Source organism: Cryptomeria japonica, chromosome 4, assembly GCF_030272615.1.
Source record: "Cryptomeria japonica chromosome 4, Sugi_1.0, whole genome shotgun sequence".
In the NCBI taxonomy this organism is placed as follows: domain Eukaryota; kingdom Viridiplantae; phylum Streptophyta; class Pinopsida; order Cupressales; family Cupressaceae; genus Cryptomeria; species Cryptomeria japonica.
The window spans coordinates 298,236,538-298,263,858 of NC_081408.1; the positions used below are offsets into that span (position 1 = coordinate 298,236,538).

Sequence of the window (27,321 nt, forward strand, 5' to 3'; positions counted from 1 at the left end):
CAGAGTCACTTAGTAAAGTCAAAAATCAGACCTAAATATACTATAACTCAAAAGATGAGAACCTAGAAACTTATTGAAAACCAAAAATGCAGAAAGAAAAATACCTAAATTGTGCTTAATATCACTTAGGGAATTGAAACCTTGCATCTAAACTAAGGTGCACCAACACTTATTGAAAGAAAAATACCTAATATAGCAAGTAAAAAGTAGATCAAACCTCAAAACATTGTTTGAGGTGTATCCCATTGATTAGGATAGGAAAAATTTCTCCATCCATCTTTGATAACCTGAATGCATTATTCAGTGATAATAAATGGGCCACTCCACTTGTCAAACTTTGTATGTTGTCCTGGCCTGCTCTTCAATACATCCCATATCAGCACAATGTCACCCTCTCTGAATACTCTAGGTGTTGCTTTTTCATCAAAGAATTTCCTTGTTTGGAGTTGATTATACTCCATGGACTTCATTGCCTTATCTATTAGCTCTTTTAGCTTCATAAGCTGAGCATACCTGACTGCCACTGGGTCATGTTCTTCAAACATTTCTAGTTGGTGCATAATGTCAAGAGTTGGAAGCTCCACAAATAAAGGCAATCTTGCCTCTTTTCCATAAACCAGTACATATGGAGAATTCCCAATGGAACTTTTGGGAGTTATCCTATCTACTCATAAGGTAGATTTCAATTTGTTGTGCCAAGTTCTTTGGTTGTCCTCCAAGGCTCTTTTGATAATCCTTATCAGATTCTTGTTTGATGATTTGGCCAAACCATTACCCTGTGGGTAATAATTTGATGAAGTATTCAGATAAATGTCATTCCTGATAGCCCAATCACTTACTCTTAATCTAACAAATGCTAAAGCGTTATCTGAAATGATTGAATTAGGTACTTGAAACCTGGTTACTATGTCATCATAAAAATTCAAAACAACAGACTCATTGGCTTCTCTCAAAGCCACTGCTTTAGTCCATCTTGTAAAGTAATCCATAGTAGTAAGTATCCAGCTGTGGCCTGCACTTGAAGGTGGACTTATAGGTCCTATAAAATCAATATCCCAGTGCATGAAGGGTTTTTCCACTTGAATTGGTTGTAGAGGCAAAGATGGCAACCTCTCTTTGCCTGCAAAAGTGGCACATTTTTTACATTTTCTTGCCCAAGAATGGGCATCTTTAAACAATCTTGTCCAATAATAGCCAACTCTCATTATCTTTCATGTAGTATTTCTTGCGACAAAATGACCCCCAACATTTCCATCATGCAACTCATGAAACACTATCTCAAACTGATCATGATCAATACATCTTAAAAACACACCTTTAAGGTCTTTTCTAAAAAGAAAATTATTAACCAGCACATAGGGAATAGATTTAAATCTTAAATATCTCCTCTTAGCCCTATCTAAACCTGGTGGACACTCACCAGTTTTCAAAAAATGGGTCATGTCTTGTACCCAACTTACACCCAAGGCAGGTGCAACATTTTAAGGTTCATCATTAGTTACCAAAATAGTCACTAATATATATATAGGATCATGCATGACCATGTGAGGGGAATTTAAATTTTCTAGACACACCATCCTAATTCTTCAAAGAAGTCACTTATCATGTACTTTGAAACATGCAAATTCAATACTTCTATTCAATAACATTATGAACCCTTTATCTAAATGGAGTGGAGGAGGAGAGAGTGTGTTACTAATTAATTAATATATACACACAAGATCATACATGGTTGATTAAATTTTATAAGTATACCATATTTATTGTAGAATGTAGCTACATGCAAATCCAACTTTTCATGAGATCTCCTAACTCTACAATTGCAATTAAGAGTCTTAATCCCTTTACTAAAAGGTGAGATCTATACAAATAATCCTTTTCTTACACTCAGGGTCACATATATAAGCACTAAGTAGTTCTAATCAATACAAATACATCATTAGTTAATAATCCTTATAAATCATATCATGGTACGAGTAGAAGGGGGGAGAGATATACCTTCTAACCACTATGTAAAGGCACACAAATAACTTCCATTCAATTTCTCAAAACCTATACTAAGTCAAGTTTATATGAAAAACACAAGCACATCATCTTACATTCATAAATAAGGCAATATATTATTCAATGCAAGAGTCTAGTCCTAAGAATATAGCATCAAATAAGGAGACATACAATTTCCTCTATAATAAGAGAAATCATATACCTAAACCACCTTATGTGTTTGAGTAAATACTATAAATTTCAAGGCAAACCAAAAGCACATATCATCATATAACAAGTACTAACATTAAAGAGGTAAGAGAAAGAAGTGAATTCACATGATATACTCAATTAAGATTTTCAGAGAGAATGAGCGAAAGGGGGCACCAAGCATAAAAATCTAGAACCTCTAAGATACTAATAATTTTAACCCAAACATAAATCCAAAAGGACAAGCACAAGATGAAAATACTATAACACACCACACCAATTAAGTGCACAACCTTAACCAGAGATCCCAATATTTGCAACACGGGCTCTGAAACTAGATGTAATGCCTTGCCAAGGAATCCTAGAGGATCAAACTAAACTAACTTGAAAAGAGGTGAAATATTTTTTTTAAAAAAACACATTTAATGTGTAACTTAATGCGATGTTCTAACAAGAAACAACTTAAAAACTCAATTTGCATAAGCAGAAGAAATAACTCTAGACTATCCTCTAAGGTTCCTCAATGATGTTACTTTAACAATCCATAGAATCATAAAGAAACTATATCTAATCATAGATAACATTTTAAATCATTCATTGAATATTAGTAAGAGAACCAACACAATTAAAGATTCATATGCTTTTAAGTTTACTAAGTTGAGAACTGCTTGCAATCAATAAACTTCTAGGTTCATTTTAATACCCAATTCCAAATGTTCCTACAATACATAAAATGATAAGTTATAACCATATAAATCAAACATCACAAATACTAACATGAATCCTATCACATAAATTACATCACAATTTCATCATTATTACATCATAATTACATCATCCTCCTAGAAGGCATGTCCATAATTCAATTACATATCATATGAACATAACAATAATGTAAGAGAATGAATGAATCTTTACTTAACCTACTGAGCTAACCATATCCTAGAGAAGCAAATGAAGAATGAAGAAACACCAAACCACACAATGAACAAGTCCAAATACACAATGCAAGAAGGCAAATTCCACTCGACCATGTGGACATAACAAGGATAACTCTAGACTATTTACGAGCAACAACACAAGGGTAACACACTAGTGCTCACAAGGGAAGAGTGTCATCACATGGCCCCTCCTTGAGTACACATGCGGTATCGACAACCTTTCATGACGACAAGGTGGTTGAATATCCCAGCTCCAAATGTACTATGGATGGACAAGCAATGCCAGCTATAAATGTACTATGGACAAACATGCAACACCAGTTCCAAACATCACATAGACGAACAAGCAATGCCAGCTCCAAATGTCACATAGACGAACAAGCATATTCTCAAACTCTTCCAGAGCCTATATGGGCACTCAAGAAATGGGTGAGGAAAACTTAATTATCTTGATTATTGTGTAATACTACCCAAATCCCTATGTTTATTAATTCAAGTTATCACTTGTTAATCAACTCTCCTGATGGGTTACCCTATAAATCACCTAGGATCCCAATCCCCATGGAGAGCCACTCTCCTTGATGACACTATGCCTACCAAAACTCAATCCAAGAAAAAGATGAGACATGGATCATCATAAATTGAACTTCATATTATGATTTCATTGAGTCTCATACCAAAAATCTAAAACATCATTACACCCATAAGCCTCATGTACAATATCCTCCATCAAAAAACACAACAGGGATCAAGCTACTAAGGGAAGCTCTAACATAATACCAAGAGACTTATCAGGCACCATAGACATCCATAAATAAAGCCCATGTAGAAATTTGAACATAATATTATTGACAACAAGAACTAAGCTCATAACTTAAACTTTGGAGCCCCCCAAAGACATCTAGGCCAAAATAATATGAAAGGTGCAAAACTCTAACACCTTTTAGTTCAACCTACTTTAACATTATTGGTCAAGGGCTTGATTTTTAATCTATGACAACAAAGAAATGATTCCAATTACACTTATAAATATCATTAATGACTTATGGATACAAATAAATAACAACAAGAAAGAGCCAATTTAAATAATATCAATTGTCACCCAATTTATGTGTTTACAATTAAAGGAATATAAATATAGAATTTCAAGTCTATTATTCCAATGCTAATTAACTTATTAAACTAACTATATGTAAGAATAAACATAGTTAATTACTTAATAATAATAACCAAAATTTAAATAAGAATCATGGGTTCTCATAGATAATTTCTATTCGGGCCCACTGTTGTTTTAATTATATTGGGTTGGTTAACACAATTTTATAAAACATTAGGTATATAAATAATTAAATTCCCACTCAAAATTTAATAAGGAACTTAACCGGAGATACATAAATATAAAAATAGATAAATGATATAATACAATTAATGTAGATGGGACACCCTAAACTCAAAAGCAACAAATGAAAACATTATAGATTCAAAAATCATAGGATGAAAATCCTAAGTTTAAAAAATAAACATCATATTTATATAACTACTGAATAAATCCTTGAGAGACCCCTCCTCCTCGCACGATATGGGCAACTCCATTCCGATTGTTAAAATGTCCCTTGCCCAGTACAATCCGACCCCTCATTTTGTGAGCTCCCCCTGGATTTCTGAAAGCCCTACTTCCTCCAAGAGTCCAGAGCCAACCAATTTCCCCTCCCCGACCTTCAGGATTGAAAAAATGTTGGTCGTTGAAGAGGCCAGCAGTGTAAAGGAAGAGGATTCCAACCTGGCAGAGCTTGAGAAAAAAAATAGAGGCCCTCCTTGACAATGTGCAGGTGATCATCAGTAGACTGGAGGCAGCAGAGTCCAAGATGCATGATGTGTCCAAGTTTTCTCTGAACGTTATGAGATGCTCGACTACTACGATGTGCCAGTGGCAGGAAAGCACGACCAAAGGGAAAGGCAAGGAGGACGACAACTTCAAAGGCCTGTTCAAGTTCCTCACTAAGGAATGGGATAGAAAACTACTCCCTAAGAAGATCCAAGCAAAAAAGAAATAACCTTTTGCATGTGGAGGAGTTTTTTGTCGATGTTGTGTAGTTTCTGGTTGGATAGGCCTAGTTTAGACTATTTCTTATATTTTGTTGTTTATGGCCCTGCGTGGCTTATGAATTATACTCTGACTAATAGTATTTTATCGTTGTTAAACTCTCGTAGTATGGTTTTTGTTTTTGATAGAGGTAAAAGGCTGCTTCTTTGCTGATTTTATGCGGATAATGGTTTTGCCACTGTTCTCTTAATTGTACCTATGGATCAACCCCCTCGTTTTTCGCTGTTGTTATTATCAAAAACTACTGAACAAAAGAACCTTGGTATCAAATCACAAACCCAGAAGCTTTAGCATATAAAAATAATTACTCAAAAAAATCCCTAAATAAAATAATAAACAATAACCTCAACCCTAATATCTAATACACACACTCAAAGCATTAACAAAATATTTAGGTATTTGAGAGAAGATTCCTATTATCAAAGCATTCTATCGATAAACATAATGATATTTTAATTGATGCACAAGAATCCTAATTCTAATACTCGCACTCAAACAATATTACACAAGGGAAAAAAAACCATCAAAGGATCATTGTAATATATATACCTAAATATGGCAAACCCTAAAATTCAAGATAAACCAAGAAAACATAATACTATATACTATTTACTGCTTGGTGTGAATTGCTTTCCACCTGGAGGTTGGCATGGGTCTACGAAGGCTAGATTTTGATTTGGCGTGGGGCCTATTCCCCCCAACACACACATAGGAGAAGGAGGAGGGGGCTTCCATGCTGCATGGGAGGTGAGCCCATGCCACGTGGACACCCTCCCCATGTAGCGTGGGAAAGCTCCCCACCTGCATGGGTGGGTGCCACGTTGCACGGACACCTCCACGCAAGTGGTCATACCACCTACAAAAACCCCCCTCCAAATGCCCATCATACATCAAGGGTATAGTAGAGGATATACTAGCATGTAGGCTGAGAGAGGAAAGAAAATAATCATAAATATTAGAGTCACAGATAAAGGTACGAAAAAGTTAAATATCTTCATTCCTAGGTAACATAACGATGCATAAATATGAACAAAAACTAGGTTGAATTGATATAAATCTTATAGCAATAGGCTCAACAATTATCTCATTTAAATCCTAGAGTGACATAAATATTAAAACAAATTAATAATCTTAATGACATAAATGCATCAACAACCATATTCATAGCCTTATCTTTTATTCCAGTATTCTATGTGATCACAGAGAACCATATTAAATAACACTTCTCAAGAGACAACTAAAACCTACCTCAAATCATGATAACCAAAAAGTCTGGAGACAATTTCTCACCACCCCCTTCCATCTGGTAAATTTTTTTACCTTTTTCAGAAATAATTCGGGAATTCTATCCTCCCAAACTGTCTCAACCCACTAGCCATAACCGATAACAATATAATTATTCAAAGAAATGAATTAATTTAAGAAAAAATAATTATTTAATTACATTAAACTATTGAATTCATTTAATTAATCAATCAATTATCTTAAGGATTAATTTTTTTATGAGGTTGAATATCTACTTAATTATTGTTTTATACTTCGATTAACTCGTTTTATACATTTAAATATAAAAACTTTATATCCTTCATACTATATGTTTGATTTAGCCTTGTATATAATTACCAATTATAACTATAATTTTATAATATTAACTTAATACAAAAACCACAAATCACACTCGACTGACTTAACTTATACTACATATACATAACTAGGGTTATTGGATGTTGCCTTAATGACATTCCGATTTGGTAAACACATGAAATAGATTATTGCCTTTATATAGAGAAAAGTTTAATGTTGGAACAATCAAGCCAATATGTTATCTCCCAAAATGACCATTGAGATTATTTAGACACGATTAGACCTATGAGACTAGGTGGAGTCGATGCCCTATATCTTCTTCCCTGCATCAAAGATACTCGTGTGTGTGTGTGTGTGTGTGTGTGTGTGTGTGTGTGTGTGTGTGTGTGTGTGTGTGTGTGTGTGTGTGTCTATATATATATATATATAACTAACAAATTCATGCATATTGATGAAGAGGAATCATGAAATCCTATGTCTCTCCTACAAAAGTGACAGGACAACATCCCCTCGTGCTGCAATCAGGATTAGACACATAAAACAATATTCAAGTGATAATGCATCTCATAGGCTAAGTAAATATGTTAGTACATAGTCAGTACTCATAAATCATATATATCATCTAATCATCACTTGATCATACAAACATAATCAACATCCATTGCATCATAATTGCAAATCATGGCATAAACATCAATTCTAACCTCAAAGCAAAGCCACATAAATATCTCATACCTCCAATCAAAAAGGACGAATTGGGGAGGGGCACTAAGAGGATTGATAAGGCAATTTATGGATGCATGTGAATGGTGAGGATTTTCTTAGATAAAAGAATGGATATGATTTGATGAGAGGAGTTTTGGTGAAGTGGGATGGATGGGATAAGTGCATGCCAATATCTACCATGGAGTAAGCATGATTTGGAAAGTGCAAGTAGATTAATTAGTTAAGTAATTAGTTTTAGTCAACTAATATGTAATGCCTGCCAAGAAACCCTAGAGAATAAAGCCAACTAACATCCAACTAGCATCTGAGATATATTTGAAAAAAAAAAGAGATACAACATCACATTAAAAAAAACCTAAATAAGATGCATATAACTTATTAACATGATTGCATAACATTAAGCACGCGAGGAAATAAACTCACAACATCTAACTTCCATCCCCTAGGGTATCCTAACAACATTACTAAAACACAACAACTGAATAGATATGTGTAACATTTATAGTGATACATTATACATCCCCTACTTAAACTAATGCCTTTTCATTAAACATAACACAACAAAGTGCTCATTTTAAACCAAAGTCATAATAACCATGAGATATAACATAACTAACACTTCTAGGATACTATGTTCATTTTAAGCACCAATGTCAATGTTCCTAATCTATCAAATCTTGCAAACATGATGAATCTAACCATTCCTATATAATATCCATTACCAAAATTGCATAGATTAAACATATGATAACATCCTTACATTACATCTTACATCTTATGCATAATTTACATTACAGTTTACACAAATCTTCATGATAAGAATGCCATGATACAATGATCACATGAAGGATATACAAATGCAAGAGCATAGATAAATCTTCATATATAATATAAATTACATTTGTATCATAAATCCATAGCATTGGAATTGAAGAGAAGAAACATCCACATGCTCACGAACAACCATGAGATATCCCAATAGAAGAAAGAATCAACCACCTGACCATGTGGAATTGAAAAGGTCCACCCCCATGCTTTGAATAATGACATAAGGCCCTACACATATCACTTGACCTAGGCCAACACCTACATATCCAAGGGAATATAAATATACACAAGGAACAGACATATACAAGAACTGAAACACCATAAGACATAGGCTCAACCACAAAACACAAACTCACCAAAAGCTTCTACACAACACAAAGTTTAAGGTCTTGGGATACATATAGGGAAGAGTGTCATCACATTCCTTCAATATAGGTTATCCTCGGGTTCAACCCTCTCTAAACTCTAGACCTTGGAACCCATTTGACTGTACATGTGGAATCAAACAATCCTTCCATGGAGGAAAGGAAGTTTGATATGCCATACAAACCTTCCCAATCTCATCCCGAGTCTATACAAGCACTCTAGGACATGAGATATCATCCTTTGTCTATACAAGAAAATGAGGAATGATTGGGGAACCAACAATAATTATCTTATTATTGTGTGTTAATTAGCCCAACCTAATTCATTTAATTTAATGTTATCACTTGATTAACCAACTCTCAATGAGATATGCTGGCAACCACTTGAGGGCTTCGACACCCACTTGAGACCCACTTCCCCTAATATGCTCCAAAAACCTAGAGTGCAACAAGAGGACCAAAATAATATCATAATATCCATGGTTCACATAATGAATCATCACAACCACATCTCATACGAAAATACCTCATATATAGAAATCGGACTTCCATAAAAACCCAATCGACAAAGGGGTTAAGTCATGAATCAACAACATATACATAGCCACTGATTCATTAACATGAAGTCATGAGTTTGGACCTATGATCCCCAATACAAATCCAAATATCCATACATGATAACATGTAACATCATAAAATCATAAATGATTGGTTCCTTAACACAATTTGAATCATAACATCACTTTTGATCCACAAATCTTCCTTTAACCAAATGCTCTCAAAGCATCTTCATAAATGCACAATCAATGAGCAAACACATGAAATTGAAAGGAGACACGTGAAACCATAACAAAAAATCATGTAGTTGTTAGAAATGTGCAACAGAGAGTTACAAACCCAAAACCAAGCCTCTAGACCATCTCGAGTTGACTCAGACTCCCAAAACCGATTCATAGAGCAAAAACAATGAATTAGCGCTTTTTCTCCATGAAATGGCACACATGTCAAGTATTTTAATTCCTTTTCGTCATCTTTTATCACATTTGCAACACATTTTGGCACATTTGCACTCTTTTTTAGTGCTTTTTCAACAAAATTTGAACAACACACTTGGGTTGACTTAGGGCTCAATTCCCAACACCCAAATGAACAAAAATGAAAAAGATAACAAAGACCCATTTGATATGGGTGAGTTTACTACTCATAAATGTAATTGTTTTCTAAGGCTATGGTTGACAACATTTGTTTTTTCAAATGTTTCTTAATGATACGAAGGATCATGCAAGGACCTTTATATATCCTAACCCTCTATTATTGAATTCTTAACCAAAATTTTTTTAAATGTTTCTCAAGGGTAAGAAACCAAATAAATGTTTCTCAAGGGTAGGAACATTTATATATGTTGGCATAAGCATACTCAAAGACAATTGAAAACCAACAATCAACAAAAAATTAAAAACACAAAAGAAAGAACAACACAAGAGAACAAGAATGAAACCACAAGAAACTAATGGAGATTTTGTAGGGCTTCTACAACCTCAGCCTCTGGCTAGTCAAGTTCATGAACTAGAATCTTCATATCACTAAGATCTATCTTATCTTATTTCATAGTCTTCTTAAGGTTGCCCCTAATATGATCACATGAACCATTTTCATCAAAAACCTATTTATCCTTATCAACATTATCCATGTCAATGCAAGAATTATCAAAAGACTTGGAAACATGTGTCCTCTGCCAAATATTCACTAAGCTTTTTATGCTATCGGAACTATTATGGATGGTCCTACAACTCATATTGGCTAGATTGATGAGATTATCTTTGATTTTTTTCATCTTTGTCTCCAGCACACCAATACACCTCTCCAAATCAGTTTTTAAGACATTAACATCCTTATCACCACTTTCTAAAACCATCAACATTTTCTTCTCCTCCTCTATTCTAGAATCACCATCTCTATTTTAAAGAGCTTCAAATATTCTTTTCATGGAACATAAGTTGATATTAATTTGGTTGATCTCAAGAAATAACCACTTAGACATTTTAAATTTATCCACAACTATATCCATGCCTACACCAAGAAGGTTGTCCAAGTCCTCTTTATCAAGGTTTGATAATGGGGAGTCATTTTACAGTATATTTCTAGGAAAAGAGAGATGGGAAGCTCTTTCCTCACCATCTTGAGGAGAAGGATGAGAAGAGTGCACCTCCAAACTGTCATTATCAATGTCTTCAAGGCCTTCCTCTAAACCACCTTTAACAAAATTTTCATGGCCTTCCACAATAGGGTTCTAATACTCCTCTTCCTCAAGGATTTTCTCACCATCCCTAGAAGTAGGCCTCTAAAACCTGAAACATTCAAATTCACCCTTTTTACTTGTATTTATCTTATCTTTCCATAAAACCAAACCTCTAGAAATTAACTTTCCCTCATTAACCCTCTCTATTTTATTATTCTTACTATTCATATTGTGGGGAGGAGAGACATGCTAATCCTGAGAAGAAGAAACACTCACCTCAATATTCCAATCCTCATCCTTAGGGTCTTCATTCCCTGTATTTGTATTCATCTTAGTATTAAAGCTCGACTCCTCATACTCATCTAGAGAAGGGGAGATATTCCTCTATTATTTTCCCCTTCAAGGGGATAGGGAGGGCCTTAAGATATTCCTTAATCAAGAGGATTAAACCCTCATGCATAATTTGGTTTCTATCTTCTTTTCTATCTTGCTTAATCCCTAGCTCCAAAGATGATAACAAATAAAAAGAAAAATAAACCTTTTGTTTATGTCTAAAATGGTTTAACAAAGTAAAGTGGAAACCAAACATGGTCATAAATATTACATCAAGAGTGACATATTGCATAATTTACTTAATCCAAGAGGCCCAAAGAATTTTGAGAAACTTCACCTGGTATCCCCCATTTGCCTCTTTCACTAGATTGTTTCCCTCCTTACCCTTGAGAAAATCCTAGACTGCAACCTCTGAGGATTTCCTATCCTTGAAAATCTTAGCAATAAATTCGTCATTTATCTCCACACACTTTCCATAGACAGTGAATATACAATCCTTCCAACAATGGAAGAAGAGTTTGGTAACATTTGGGTCCAGGACATGGAGGTGTTCCAAGTATGGAGTCACCTCACCTTTCTTAAATATTCTCCACACCTTACTATTCCTTCTAACATTATCAGAGGTTATTGTGTCAAGAATATTCCTCACCACTCATTATGAGAAGAAGCCAAAACATCACAATCAAGAACTTGCCCCACAAAATACTAGTCGAAGGCCTTCTGAAAACCACTTATTGATCTGTCTTCAAGAAAAACTAGGCACAAATGAAACTCGTAATCTACATGGCCATCATTAAATGGAAAAGATAATAATTTTCATCATTAATGAGAATCACCACCCAAAATCCAAAGCAAACTTTGGAAAAAATAAGTAAATTCAAATTCAAAACATTATCGACCCCGAATAACATCATAATCAATAACATTTTTCACATTAAGGGATGGGGGTCACCCTTATTAAAAATAAATTCATTCCTCTTAAGAATCCCCATATTAGAAAAAGAGTTTTCCAAGGCATTGCGTTCCCTAAAGATATGAGAAATAAAAACATTGTCAAAGGAACTGATGAGAAGCAAAGAGTCATTGATCAAGCTTCCAATAGATCAGCTAGGCTTTTGAATTTTCTTAAAGAATTGAATGATTTTGAGAGAATCACCTTCAACCCAAGCATTATTTAACCTCTGATCATGAGGAAGTTTAATTGACTTATAAGAAGAAACCACTTCAATAAGGCAATTAGTCTGGTTTGCCAAAGGGAGTGTTATCACTGAAAGGAGCCTACCAAATTCATCTCTCAACACCCCCTAGTGCACCACATGAAGTTGTAATAGCGTAAGAAGTTAATATTTAGTGTAAGGAAATATCTTATATATTTTATACCTCACAAGTTATTTGTTTTGATCCTTTTATATTTAATTTATAATAAAAATAATAATTGAAATCATATTTTATATTAGATATTTGTTCTTAAGGGGGTTTCCATTGGAGAGATCTTATTTTAGATTCACAATTATAAGCATATGTAGTATACACCAATGTGCTAATCCATATCATTTCATAATGTTTATATTATGGATTAATGGCTATATTGAATTAATTATGATATGATATGATGCAATTGTAGGATGAATATGTTACTTTCTTGATTACATATACTTATTGGTCATTTTTTATTATAAAGACAAGAAAACAAGTTGTCGACCTTATAGAAACTTAGGTTGAACATACCACTTACATTAGGTGAAAAAAAAAACATTATCAACAAAACAGAGGCCTAAATAGACAACTAAAAACATACTAGCAGTACAACTAGAAACCACCACAACAGTGGGAAGAAATTTTAGGTCCATAACTTGGGGAAGAGTTTGGGAGGAGGAAGAACTACCTTATCACCTATAGATAACAATAGTCCATGAAACACTCTTGTTTAGAAAATCATTACAAGTGAGATCAAGAAGGAAAATCACCTTAGAGGGTCTTTTGGCATCTCAATCATACTACTAACCATCAACCACCAAAGAATGGAATAGAACAGAAGAAACAAGAGTAAATTCCACAAGGCTAGAGGAAGCCACAGTAGTAGCAATAGGTAGAGTAGGATCCACAGGGCCTGATGAGGCCACACCAGTAGTAAAAGGATCAAAATCATCCTATGAGGAGTCATTATTAACCTATGAAGAGTCACCAAAATAAGAAACAAAATCCTTAATAGTCAATTGATGACCATGTTAATGTCCTTTCACCAAGTATCAATGCCTTTATGAAGTGAGAGGACAATCCATAGCTAAGTGTCTAGTTGAGAAGTATCTACAACATCAAAATGGGAGGCTCTCATAATCTAATGATTATCCATGGCATATCCTCAGCCATTAGAACCAAATCCCTAGGTATAGGTGTAGAGATGTCAATGTTAATTAAAATGGGAGCAAAAGTAGAATGACCCATGAAATAAGTGGTATCATCAACCTTCAATAAGTGGTTGATAGAGTTAGCAATGGCACCATAATAAGAATTCTTCCAAAAATGGAGGGGAATATTGGGAAGATGAACTCCACACTGGATGCACACTTAGTGGTTTAGTAAGAGGGTTAAAGGAAGTTGTCTAGGGTTTGACCAAGAAAGAGTTTACTCCCCAAGCCAATACATTGCTCAACACAAAGTCACGAGTATTAGAAGAGGTAAAGGAAGTAATGAAATAACCCTTAACACAAGGGAAGCTCTTAATGTTCCTAGAAAATAAGGGCTTCCAAGAATCCATCACCCAACAATGAAGATCTATGAGAGGAGGCTAAAGGATAGAAAATCTACATACCAACCCATAGTGTTGGTAGAAGTCTATATTTTTCACTACATCTTAGCCACAAACCATAACTAGAGAGGTCTTAGAATAAGGAAGAGGGTGATATTTCCCCCTTAGAGGAAGAGCAACAATATATTTGGAAAAATAAGAAAATATCTAACCACTAACTGTAGAAATAGGCCTTGGAAGGGAGATTCCATCACCCACAACACCACCCATGAAAAATAAGATAGGAGAAGGACACACTGAAGTAGAAGGCCTAACACCCACCAATGAAGGATATTCATAGGAGAGGGCACGATAGTTGACGGGGCAACCCCAAGGAGAGAGCCAAAAAAACAAACAAAGTGAGGAGCAGTCATGACTAAAGACAGCTCAAGAACCCTTGTAGAGTGAGGTAGGGGAGGAAAAAATGTGGTCAAAGTAGCGAACAATGTCATCAAATTCATGGAAAATGAGGCCAAAGTAGAGGTTAGAAAAGTCATTTCTGTTGTATAAACATTTTTCAAAATTGTCACTTGAGCGGGAGTGAGAGTCACTGTCATTGTTTTGTATAGATAATATTTAAATTTTTTAACCTTGTTTGTTAGCTCTAAAAGTAATAATCTCCACTATTTCACCAAGGGTTAAGGTAGCAACTCTCCATTGTTGACATGATAGAGAGAAACCTCATGAGGTTTGAACCTTGGTTGTTTCCTCTATAGATGTAAGGAACTTAAGTAGTGGAACAACTTCCTACACTAACCTTGAGAGGAGGGTAATGCAAAACTCTTATAGATCATTAAAACAGTTACAAAAACCTAATAGAAATAAACATAATATCATGCATACCACAACACAACAACACATTGATTTATGTGGGGATAACCTTTTTGGGAGAAAAACCTGGCACTCCAAAAGTAGCTCAATGTATTACTCAACAACCAATAACAAATTACAATATACTTGTAGAGAAAGCTCTTCATAGGAGTACCATTAGTTAGAGACTCAAAGATAACACAATATCCATAAGACTCTTACACACAACCTTTATCTCATGTACCTCATATATAGGAGATACAATACAAGAAACAATCAAACAATATTACAAAACCATGGGCTAAAACCACCCAATATAGCAGACCCGACCTTGTCTCCACTCTAGATGCCCTATGACATGTCAAAACACACATATCCATGTGTTTCTCGCTTTTACAGCTCATTTATGTGTCTGATGCAATTTTATATTCCTATTACAGGAGTCCAAACTTTTGGAGGCCATAACTTATGAACCGAGTGTCCAATTGATGAACTATTTAATGTGTTGGAAATCTCGTGAAGTGCTCTATCACCTTGTAACCTGCTATGCCAATTACACCCACTTTTTAGGGTATTTTAAAGGTTCTAAAGTCCTCAATAGTAAATTTAAACCTTTCATCGCACCCATAAAAAATGAAAACTTTAATATCTTCAAAACTAGTTGTGATCTTGTGACGAGAATTTATCGGCATGTTTATCTAGCCAATCGGAAGCTTTGGGGAGAATTTCACACCATTTCATGCTAAAAAAAACTTACTATAAATAGTAACTTCATTTAAATGCAAGGTTGAGACACCAATTTCCCAACAATAGACAAGAAGCCCCACCATTTCACCAAGGTGTCTCCCCTAAAAATTTTGAACCTTGGTTGTTAGCTCTACAAGAAAGATGCTCCACTATTTCACCAAGGGTCAATGTAAGAAAATATCCATTGTTGACATGGTTGAGAGTGATCCCTTGAGGTTTAAACCTTGGTTGTCCTGTCTATAGACAAGAATCCCCACCATTTCACAATGGGGTCTCCCCTTCCTTATAAGTCATTATTTTTTTAGATATGATCTCTATTTTTAAATATGATAATTCACGTCAATTATGTAGGATGTGTGTGTGTGAGAGAGAGAGAGAGAGAGTGTTTTGAGTTAATTATGATATGGTGTAATTGTAGGATAGAAATGTTACTTTCTTGATTATGTCCTCATTAGTCATTGTTTCTTTAGCTACAATCTCTATTGTCAAATATGATGCTTCACCTCAAGTCTCTCTTTGTGTGTGTGTGTGTGTGTGTGTGTGTGTGTGTGTGCACGCGCGTGTGTTGTGTGTGTGTGTGGGTGAATGGTATTTTAAACTATCCCATTTATTTGTAAATAAAATGATGTTCCCTATGTTTACCTAGCTTTCCACTAATTTGAATCATTAATTACTAGATATTTTGTTTTGTCGATGAACTCCCAAAATTATTGTTCCTTTTGTGTTTATTTAATTTAAATTTTTTATGTTTTAAAATTATTGTATTGATATTTATAAAATGTTATAAGTTATAAGAAATTGTTCGATTTACACAAATTAATTGTTTTGAGAAATTATTATGCTATTCATTAAAAATATTCCTATATGCATTATTCAAATTTAGTGAAGTTGTGTGAATAGAAAAATAATGTGAATTGGGGTTTCAAAATTTGGATTAACAAAGGAAAATAAAGGGTTTTTATGACTAGTCACTCTCTTTCTCTCTCTCCAACTTCTCATGAGTGTGATTACTTACTTTGGAGGATTTAATGTATTTCTAAACAAGTGAAGATGGTGGTTCTTGAAGCTTTAATTGTGTGTGGGAGGAAAAAGTGTCCTTTAGTTTGTGGAAGAATTGCGTTGAAAAGATATAAGTATTCCTCCTTTTATTTCATGCATTGTTTTTCTATTTTTTTCTTTATAGTGTCCACTAGGTGGTTGCATATGAAATCTCATTCTTTAGAACATAATTGAGTTTTAATTCATAGAATATGTGTATGCCTTTATTTTATGTTGATGTGTCTTATTTTTGATAAATTTGGAATGGTGTCATCATGTTAGAAAAAAAAAAATTCCAAAAATTTATGTGATTGCATATTTATGATGATGGGTGGTTTTAGAACAAAAGTGTATTGTTAGAAAGTTGATTGGGTGTTTTTCAAGCTTCAAAAATCCTCACAAAAATTTATGTGATTGAAAATTTGTGATCTATAGTTCATGTGGAGAAAGATGGTATAATTTGATTTTAAAATTTTGAACTTTTTAGTTATGGTAAAAATTTAGTGAATTGTAAAACGCTTGAGGCTTCCATAAAAGTGATTAAGATTTTTTTGCATGTTTCTTGAAATTATAAAACTATGAATTTTGGATTCTAAGACATGTAAAAGATTTGTATTTTGTAGGATAAAATATCCAATGTTGGAAATGTGATTGTTTATGTTTTTGACATGAGTGTCATACTTATGGTCTCATTTTTGTGCCATGATCTAGTGAACCTTTTTGAATCATTTTGAACTATGATTGAACCCTAAAGTTAGGAAAGAAGGGGAGCCCATGGTAATTCCACCCTACATCCTTATATAATAATATTCTCATGTTGTTCATTTGGTTCTACCTAAGTGTGCATGCAATGCTCTTGCTTGTTTTTTGTTAGATCGGCACACTCATTGCTTGGTGTTGATGGTTATCACCATTTTCTTATGTTATTGTGGTTTTTTATTATCATAACCCTTGTGCTTCATTATTTGATTATGATCATAATGTGTCTATTCATTGGATGAAAATGTCGAGCCTTATTTTTATACCAGGACTATTTGGTATAAATGATGGTTTGGCATGTATTAATAGATGAATTATAATATTTTTTTGGAGTGATTTCCCTCTTTTAATGCTTCATGTGGACAAGAAGCAAGTAAGGAGATTGTAAGGAAATTGGGAAGGTACTTGCTTGCACTAACCCAGATTTTGCCAAGGTTGTGGCCCACATTGTTTTTTTATTCTCATCTTGCATTCTATTCAAGAATTCCTTCATGTCAATGTGCCCCAGGTTTGTGTCAACAATATCTCGATTTGGAGAGACCGGCTTGGATGGTGGATTGTAGCCTTTGAATTTAAAATTCATTGTCTCCTCTTCTAACATTAACTCCTCTACAAGATCAACATGATGTGTTAGGGAGATAAAAAATGCATTTTCATCACAATCAGTTAGCTAAGATTATCAATCCAGCATTGATCATCATCAAAGAGTGTCAAAATGAGAAAAAACTTATCATTACAACAAATTCATCTTTCATTTTTGTAGGTTTTAAAAATATAATTAACAAATTTCCTATAAGGGTTGGGTATTGAGAATCTTATTTTCATTTTACCCCATGTTTTGGTTATTGAGGACAAAATATCCTCAATTTCTAATGTGTGATTGTGTGTGAAAACATTTTAAAGGACGTATCAAGGGTCAGGGTTCAAAATTTCACTTTTACCTATTCCACTCTATATTATGAATTTTGAACTCACTAAGTCTGAACTCTAAAATCCAATAGTCAAGTTATAAGTTTGTGGTATGTTGGGGATCGAGGATCGGGGATCTCGATGGTGATTTTTCTAAAACTTATGACCATATGTAAAGAGAATGTAAAATGTTCAATGCTTGATGAAATTTTGAGTTAAGTCCCTATGTTAAGGATTGGGGATCAAAGATCTCAATGCTAAGTCTCCTCAAGGTTTTGACAAAATCAAAGGTTTATCCCCGAAGCCTGATGTTTGATAGAACTTTCATGTTGAACCCCTTTCTCAAGATTGAGGATCTAGGATCTTATGTTCACTTAATTCCTAAACTGAACAATTAAGTATAATGTATACCCTTGATGGCCAATGTCTAAAATACTTTTTTTTAAAAGCGCTTATTTGTTCATTAGGGATCGATAGGCTAATTTTATAAAATTAAATTAGAATTTGAAAACCCTAATCCTTTATTCCTGAGGTTCGTTGGCCCATGCAGTATTGTATTTAATTTTTTTTAAGTCTTAAACCCTGGCAAGGCACTTAGATGGGCTCTTTGTGCAAACCATGGAATCTCAATTCAAATTCAAGGGTTTAAGACAAAACCCTCAGGGCCAAGGCAATAATTGAATGAAAGAAAAATACTCTAATGGCCATTAGTCTAGTCTTAATGAAGGACAAGGTCTTAAATTTGGGATTTAAACAAAAATGAAAGAAAGCCCAAGAAAATGAAACAATAGAGATAATAATGAAAAATTACCAACAAAACCCAACATAAACAAAAAAAATACAAGGGAAAAAGAAGGGAAAGAATGGAAAACCTACTTGAAGACATAGAAAAGACAACATCAAAGTTTGACCAAAAGGTACTTTGTCTATCCTCATGCTATATCTTTGAAATCCAAATGTGGATTGCTCCTAGTACACAAGGTTCTCAATTTTCAAGTTGCAAAAGCTCTCAATAGTCTTCTCACAGATTCAAAATGATATATAATTACGTCCAAGAGGGAGATTTTATAGGCAGGGGACACATGTATTAGTCGACGATCAAACCTCATCAATGTTGTGTACTTGGTTCAAAATTGCAGGTTGCAAGTAAACAAGAGCAAAGACACATTTGGGTTTGGGGATTAGGATCTGATATTCAACCTTCACCAAGTGAACAAGGTACCCTCAACATCTAATCCCCAAAGATAAAAGTAGGAGAAAAGATCAAGGATCAGGCATCGGGGGTTCTCATTTTATATTTTCATAAAGAGAACATGTTAACCCAATGTCTAGTCAATGAAAAACAAAGAGAAGAGAAGGGGAAGCAATTGGGGATCGAGCATCAAGGATCTCTTGCTCTAGAAATGGACAAAGAAACTTTGAGGCCCAAACTTTGAAAGGACAAGAAAAAATAAAGAAAAAGAACAAGGGGAAAACATAAAGGGCGTTGAGGGGACAAAAATCCCTAGAGGAACTAAGAAAAAGGAGTTGACTTTGCCAAGTGGCAAAAAGAGGCATGAGTGCAAGGAACAATAATATAATAAAGGAAAGCATGATATAAAGATGATTTCTTATGGTTTTTTATATATTTATTATTATTTAAGACTCCAATAAATGTAAATTGACCAATGATCCTCTTCCTACTAAAGTAAGAGGGATGGAAATAGGAAGTAATTAATATAGTTGGAGCTCCTCTACTATACGTTCCTTTATAAATTTGATGATGAAAGTAGAGAGTTTATCACAAAGAATATTGAAAAAATATTTGGTTATCATAAGTCATGATAGCATGGAAAGAACCAAATGAACATCTAAAGGGACAAAAATCATCCTTTGATCTTATAATAAAGAAAGCATTTAAATACAAAATGTTTCTTTGTCTCTAGTTCAAGGAGCATATCTAGAAAATATGCTTCTCTTGAGGAATATAGTGATCTATCTCAATATGAAGATAGTGGAAGTGAAATTTATGTTGTGCAAGAAGAACCCTTGGGCTGCAAGGTGGCTAGAATCTGGGTAAAATGTTTCTCTGTATCTAGTTCAAGGAGAATATCTAGAAAATATGATTCTCTTGAGAAATATGGTGATCTATCTCAATATGAATATAGTGGAAGTGAAATTTATGTTGTGCAAGAAGAACCCTTGGGCTACAAGGTGGCTAGAATCTGGGTAAAATGTTTCTCTGTCTCTAGTTCAAGGAGCATATCTAGAAAATATGATTCTCTTGAGGAATACGGTGATCTAACTCAATATGAAGATAGTGGAAGTGAAATTTATGTTGTGCAAGAAGAACCCTTGGGCTACAAGGTGGCTAGAATCTGGGTAAAATGTTTCTCTGTCTCTAGTTCAAGGAGCATATCTAGAAAATATGATTCTCTTGAGGAATATGGTGATCTATCTCAATATGAAGATAGTGGAAGTGAAATTTATGTTGTGCAAGAAGAACCCTTGGGCTACAAGGTGGCTAGAATCTAGGTAAAATGTTTCTCTGTCTCTAGTTCAAGGAGCATATCTAGAAAATATGATTCTCTTGAGGAACATAGTGATCTATCTCAATATGAAGATAGTGGAAGTGAAATTTATGTTGTGCAAGAAGAACCCTTGGGCTACAAGGTGGCTAGAATCTAGGTAAAATGTTTCTATGTCTCTAATTCAAGGAGCATATCTAGAAAATATGTCTCTCTTGAGGAATATGGTGATCTATCTCAATATGAAGATAGTGGAAGTGAAATTTGTGTTATGCAAGAAGAATCCTTGGGCTACAAGGAGAATCTGGGCACGTTTAAAAAATTGGGACTATATTCCTACTTTCTTATGGATATTTAAGTTCATTAAGAAAAATATATTTATAATAAATATAAAAAAGAGGCTTGTTGACTCAATCTAATGAGAATCAATAAATGAATTAAAAATACAATCCATTGTATACAAATAATATTAAAAAAAATTAATTAAATTATCTTTATGGAAACAATTGAATTATATAAATATAAAAAATCTTTACTTTTATAAAGTAGATTATAATATTATTAAAAAAACATATATCTAACCCATCTAAACTAAAAGTTGTCTTTTTTTAATGGAGGATTATTCACTATTTAGCCAAGAGGTAAGGACTGAGGGGTATCCATTCTATCAAATTTGTCCACGACATGATCCCGACCTCATCCCTTATGATGTTAGAGTCTTGCACTAAACAAGGCTTGATTCTTCTCAACTCGTTGAGAACCTTTCAACTTCATTAGCAAACCAAAAGACCATTAACAAAAGTTATATTTTAACTAAATTATTATAAATAAATAAATAAATCATTCAAAATTCAAATCTCACCCATCATACTTCCCAAAAATAATTAAATCTTAATAAAAAAATATAAATAAAGAACAATAAACCATTTAAAAGAATCCCATTAGTTGTAAAAGTGAGTAGTTGTCAACTGGAGTTCTTCATGTTAAAGATATGTGATTTATTTAAGTTATCTATAAGGAATACAAATCTAATTATCTATCTAATTCAAATCCATTGAGATAAGAAAGTTTATAAATGCAAAGTGACTCTTATCTCAGATCTATGTCTGCCACGTGGATGGATTTTTTTAGAAAGAATCATATATTCTATATTAATAGAAGTCTCTGGAAACTTAATTATTGCAACTATATATATAAATATAACAAATATGAATTGATATTATAGTACTTGACAATGATGGTAATATGGTGAAGAATAAAGAATAAATATTGAAAACAATGCGTCAATATGCTTTATATTTGCACGTCCACATTCATGTTTATGATGCATGCTCATGATAAGTTTATAAGTAATATTTTTATATTGAAATTAGTTTGCTTATTTTAATTTGTCTTTATTATTATCATTTATGGTTAGATATTAATTGTGATTTTTTAATTTTTTATTTATTATTCTAGTTTGGATATACAATGTAAAAAATCAAGTGAATTTTGTATGTATGGATTAAAATGTAAAAAATTTGAAACTCAAAATAAAAATGTATCTTATTATCATTTTCTTAATAAGGAATGAGATGACTTGGTACATGTTTATGTGATTTCATGTGTTAAGTTGTTATATTTAAGTTAATTCCTTACCCATTTAAAATTATGTAGTACATTATTGAGGATAACTACATTCACAGAAGAATATCATAATAGCATCATAGGGTATCCTAATTACATTTGAGTGAATTAATACAATCATAATTTATTCATATATCATGTTTTTATATATCTTTTGTATGAATCTTGTAATCATTTGTATTGAGGTAATATATTTAGATAAATCGCAATTAAATTCTTCATCTATAACTAAAACAATGGTCAACCAAAAGCAAGGGCATATGAACTAGGAGGCAAAGTAGATGGACAAGCTTGGGAGATAAAGGGATGTACTCCACTTAAAGGACTCAAGGAGATTGCATTTTTCCTATACCTTTAAGACTTTCAAACTATATTCTTTATTAAACTTGGTGAGGAGCATGTCAACCAATGTAGAAGGATTATAATCATTAACCGATTATGAAAGATCTAAAGAAAACATATGTGCGGTCAAAATTATATCAAGTTTATCTATTTTTTGTAATATGAGCATCATAATCAAATTCTTCTCCCCTAGTAAAATAAGTAGTACTATGCATATTTTCAATTATAACATATTCAATGTGACTTATAGCCTTGATATAATTCAACCGACGACCCTCCTTAACAAGAAATGAGGAGGACAATGATGATTTTCCATTCACAAAAAATAAAAAGACCCTATAAGGAAATAATGATTTAAAGAAGGGTCATATTTGACTTAAAAGTTAAAAAATAAAAACAATTAAATTTAAGTGTAAACATTATAAGTCAAACTTTAATTGTCTAATTCTAAGGGATCTTAGATTAGATGAATTTCCCAAAATAAAAAGAATAAAAACTAGGCTTGATGCAAGAGCATCTCGAAGAGCCTAACATGAGCCAAATTCCCTATGCGGATTAGAATGGGGATAACATGATAGGTCTACGACAACATACCAAGGTGGCAACAACTGAGGAGTTATTGTTAGAAGTTCTCTTCACCAGAAGTTTGCCTTGTCAATAAATTAATAATTAGACCAAATGGAGATAGTATGTAGAATTATTTTGTACCTTGCGGAGCTTGCACAATATATCACATGATAGATATGGGGCAAGGTAACTCCCATATGGATATGCACCCCTCTACATCAAGTTTTGAGGTTTCTTCAACCTCCTTGAGCCAACCTACATGTTTCACTAGAAATGGGGTTTGGGACCTAGTTGAGGCTAACAAAGATCGCTCCTAATGCTTAGAGCTAGTATATAATCATCTTCTAAGCTCACTGGAAAGAAGCTTTGGTAGTTAGGGAATTAGGATCCAAAAATTCATGTTCTACATTTTTATTGTAAAATTCCTATGGCAACCTATGTGTCTCTATGTGGGGTCAATGGGGCCTAATGTAACCTGCATATGGGAAGGCTTGTAGGCATCTATAAGCTCTATTATAATCAATAATGTTGCATGCTACATTTTTGTATAAAGTATTGTAGTAAATTTTTCTACAAGGTTAGACAATCCATTCTAGACCCTCCATCCTTGACTGCATCAAGTGGTATCAGAGCGAGATTTGAATTCTTTGGGAGTGTGTGTTCTAAAATACCCTGGTTGTAATACCCGCCAAAATACCCTAAAGAAACTAAACAATAATATACAAATGGAGATATTTTTTTTTTCTTAATTAATCATCTAATAACAACTAATGCAACGTATAACATCTCCATATATTTATGTATTCATTAACCAATTAACCAATATGAACATACATCATTGCTCATTTCATCAACTAATGCAAGCAGAAATAACACAATATCAATAATCTTTCTCTACGGTACTTGAACATCATTACTTAATTTATTTCCACAATAACATACTACACACATGATAGGTATATTTCACCTTAATTAATGCATCATATTCTAATCCTTTAACCATGAGATATGCAACCTACAACATTGCTTATTCCTCATGATATGCATATTTTCCTTTCTACCAATGCATCTATGTGAATCATTCCTATTTACTAGATCCAAATAACATCTTCTAACATATTCACTTATTAATCTACGAATATTCCTCTTTCAAGATTATTTAAAATTCTAACTCGCTTCTAAACATTCCATGAAATAATACAACTAATCCATAATGCAATTCCATTCTATTCCAACTATAATCCACTTATTTCCATGATTCATAAGATCACATCTCTACAATAGTACAATACAGCTATGCCTTAATTCCAATTTCCAACTACAATTCATCCACAAATATAAGTACATTAAATACATCATGAGCATAGCTCTTTCTACTACAAGATTCCATCTATGATATACAAAAGTATTACATTACATACATTTTATCCTATCCATTGCATAAATTTGCTACAAGGTACATCCATAGTACATCATGAAGAAGAATCCACATCCACGCAAGAAGAATCCAAAAGAACATCCCAATTGCTAAAAAGTACCAATCTCTCGACCATGTGGAACCAAAGGAACCACCCCCCGTGATAGGAGATGACACGAGGTCCCAACACATACTCTAAACCTAAACTAGCACCTATAACCAAGGAGACTAACCACACAAGGACTCTCAAGCAAGAACTTACACAATACAACAAGAATGAACTCCCAGAGGCATAAACTCATCAAAACATAAATGCATCCAATAAGAATAATCATAAATCATAAAGGGGAAACACATGTAGGAGTGGAGTGTCATCACATGCCATCCTCATAACACAATAACATAATAACACAAGGCACTAGCCTAATGGACATTTGGAGCCATCTCAACCTATGAGAGACTAAGGGAGATTAGCTTACCGTCTTCATGACCTTCTCATGCTTATCCTAAAACATCCTCCCTAGGACTAAGTCATGAGGCACAAATCAATTTATCATCTTATTAATTAATCTAACTACCCAACCCATCAATTGTTATGTTATCACTTATTTACAAATCACAGAAAACTCCAATGTGCCTTGGTGGTCTAGACTTCATGCATCCTTACAAGGAACCTCATGCAAGCCTATCTCTCGTGACCCCGGTCATCACAAGGAAGGCCACTCCTCCTAACATGGCCCAACAATAAATCACAAGAGGCTCTACCAACATAAGTACACAAAATTAATACTCAATGCAGCTAAAAACTTCCACACATACTCTCACAATATATGCAAGACTACAACAACATCAATATAGCAAAATGAGCCTCTTCGCTAGCAATAAACAAAGGCATATCAAGCCATCAAATGCTGCCATCAAATAAAAGATAACATCACAGCAAGGCCTACTTACTTGCTGGTCCTAAACAACATAGTAATCATCTCAATCATCCATGGCCTATCCACATGGAAGAGAGTCTAAAATATACACAATGGTGTAGAGAAGTAAATTTACATAAAACCATCAAAATACATCAAAAATGAGAAAAGCCGAATTTGGAAAATATTAATAGACCTCAAATAAAGCCTCTGGTACAAAAATCAATTCGGGAAAATTAATTAAAATAAGAAAAAATGTGAAAAACACATAAATCAAATAGATTAGCGCATTTGTTCAACAGGTTCGCGCTTTTGTTCAATAGGTTAGCTCTTTTGTTCAATAGGTTATCTCTTCTGTTCAACAGGTTCACGCATAGGTTCAATAGGTTCACACATATGTTCAACAGGTTCGCACATATGTTCAATAGGTTCGCACATATGTTAAAACAACGCATATGCCTAAATTTGATGAATACTCAGAAACTTGCGATAGAAAATAAACCAAGTTAGCGCATATGTTCACAGGTTCACGCATATGTTCAACAGGTTCGCACATATGCTCAACAGGTTCGCACATATGTTCAACAGGTTCGCGCATATGCATAAATTTGATGAAAATGCTCAGAAAAATTTCGTGTAAAATATTAAATGTTAGAGTAATCAGGTCTTTACTTGATTAATTAAATGACATTTGTTTAATTAATTAAGTTCCTCTTTATTTCTTTTACACTTAAGATAACTTTAGGTGCATAATAATTAATTTTTTTATTAATTATTATGTGCAAGCTTAGGGTTTTTGACCTATTAGAGGTTGAATTCTTTTCTTTTGTATCATTATGCTATTGCATATTTTGGTGACTACATAGCTCTCATCTTTTTGAGCATTTCTTGTGTATTTGGTTTTTTCTTTGTTGCTTCCTTGCTTCTCCTTGTAACAGGTTTATTCAGCTTGCAGAGATCATTTGGGCTCCTGTGGTGTTGTATTTCTCAACTTTCACATGGTATCAGAGCTTCAGATCTGTAGCTATTTGTTCTTGTTTTGAGATTTTTTGCATTGGAAGCAGATCTGGGGTTTCAGAAGTTTTTTTGTGCACCTAGGGATAGGCTTTTTTTTCTGAGCACTTTGGGCCTAAACGGACCTCACAATCATGCTCAGAAGGCCCAAAAACCCATATGGTCATATAAAACTTGATCACTTTCAACACCTAAGCCTCTGGGGGTATTTTTGTGTTCTGTAGCAGGTTGTACGACCCTAACATGTAGTTCGAGAAATTTAAAAAAAAATTGCCTTTTCATAGAATGCAGGCCGAAATGTTATTTTTTCTTTAAAAAATCACCAAAAAAAAATAAAAAAACATCTTTTTCAAAAAATAGCCAAAGTTTTTTAAAAATAAAAAATCAATTTTTTTGGGGTTTCCCCATGGTATGTAGGGTACCGTGGGGCCCCCCTGGCTCTGCCTCTAGCCTTGTTAGGTAGGGCCCCACCAGCCCTGACAGGGCAAGCCCTGCCTGCTGCCGACCTCCGGCCCCCAGCCCCCGCTCGCCAACCTCCGGACCACGCCGACCCCTAGCCCCCAT

General features: G+C 33.8%; 1 protein-coding gene across 1 annotated transcript; it reads right to left on the bottom strand.

Annotated features, from left to right (window-relative positions):
* Nucleotides 1–296: 296 nt before the first annotated feature.
* LOC131065311 (uncharacterized) lies at nucleotides 297–27,321 on the bottom strand. The gene is made up of 3 exons (XM_059219120.1): nucleotides 27,180–27,321; nucleotides 776–1,120; nucleotides 297–664 (listed from the first exon to the last, which is right to left on the bottom strand). The coding sequence occupies exons 1-3, from the start codon at nucleotides 27,319–27,321 to the stop codon at nucleotides 297–299; spliced, it is 855 nt and encodes a 284-aa protein (XP_059075103.1).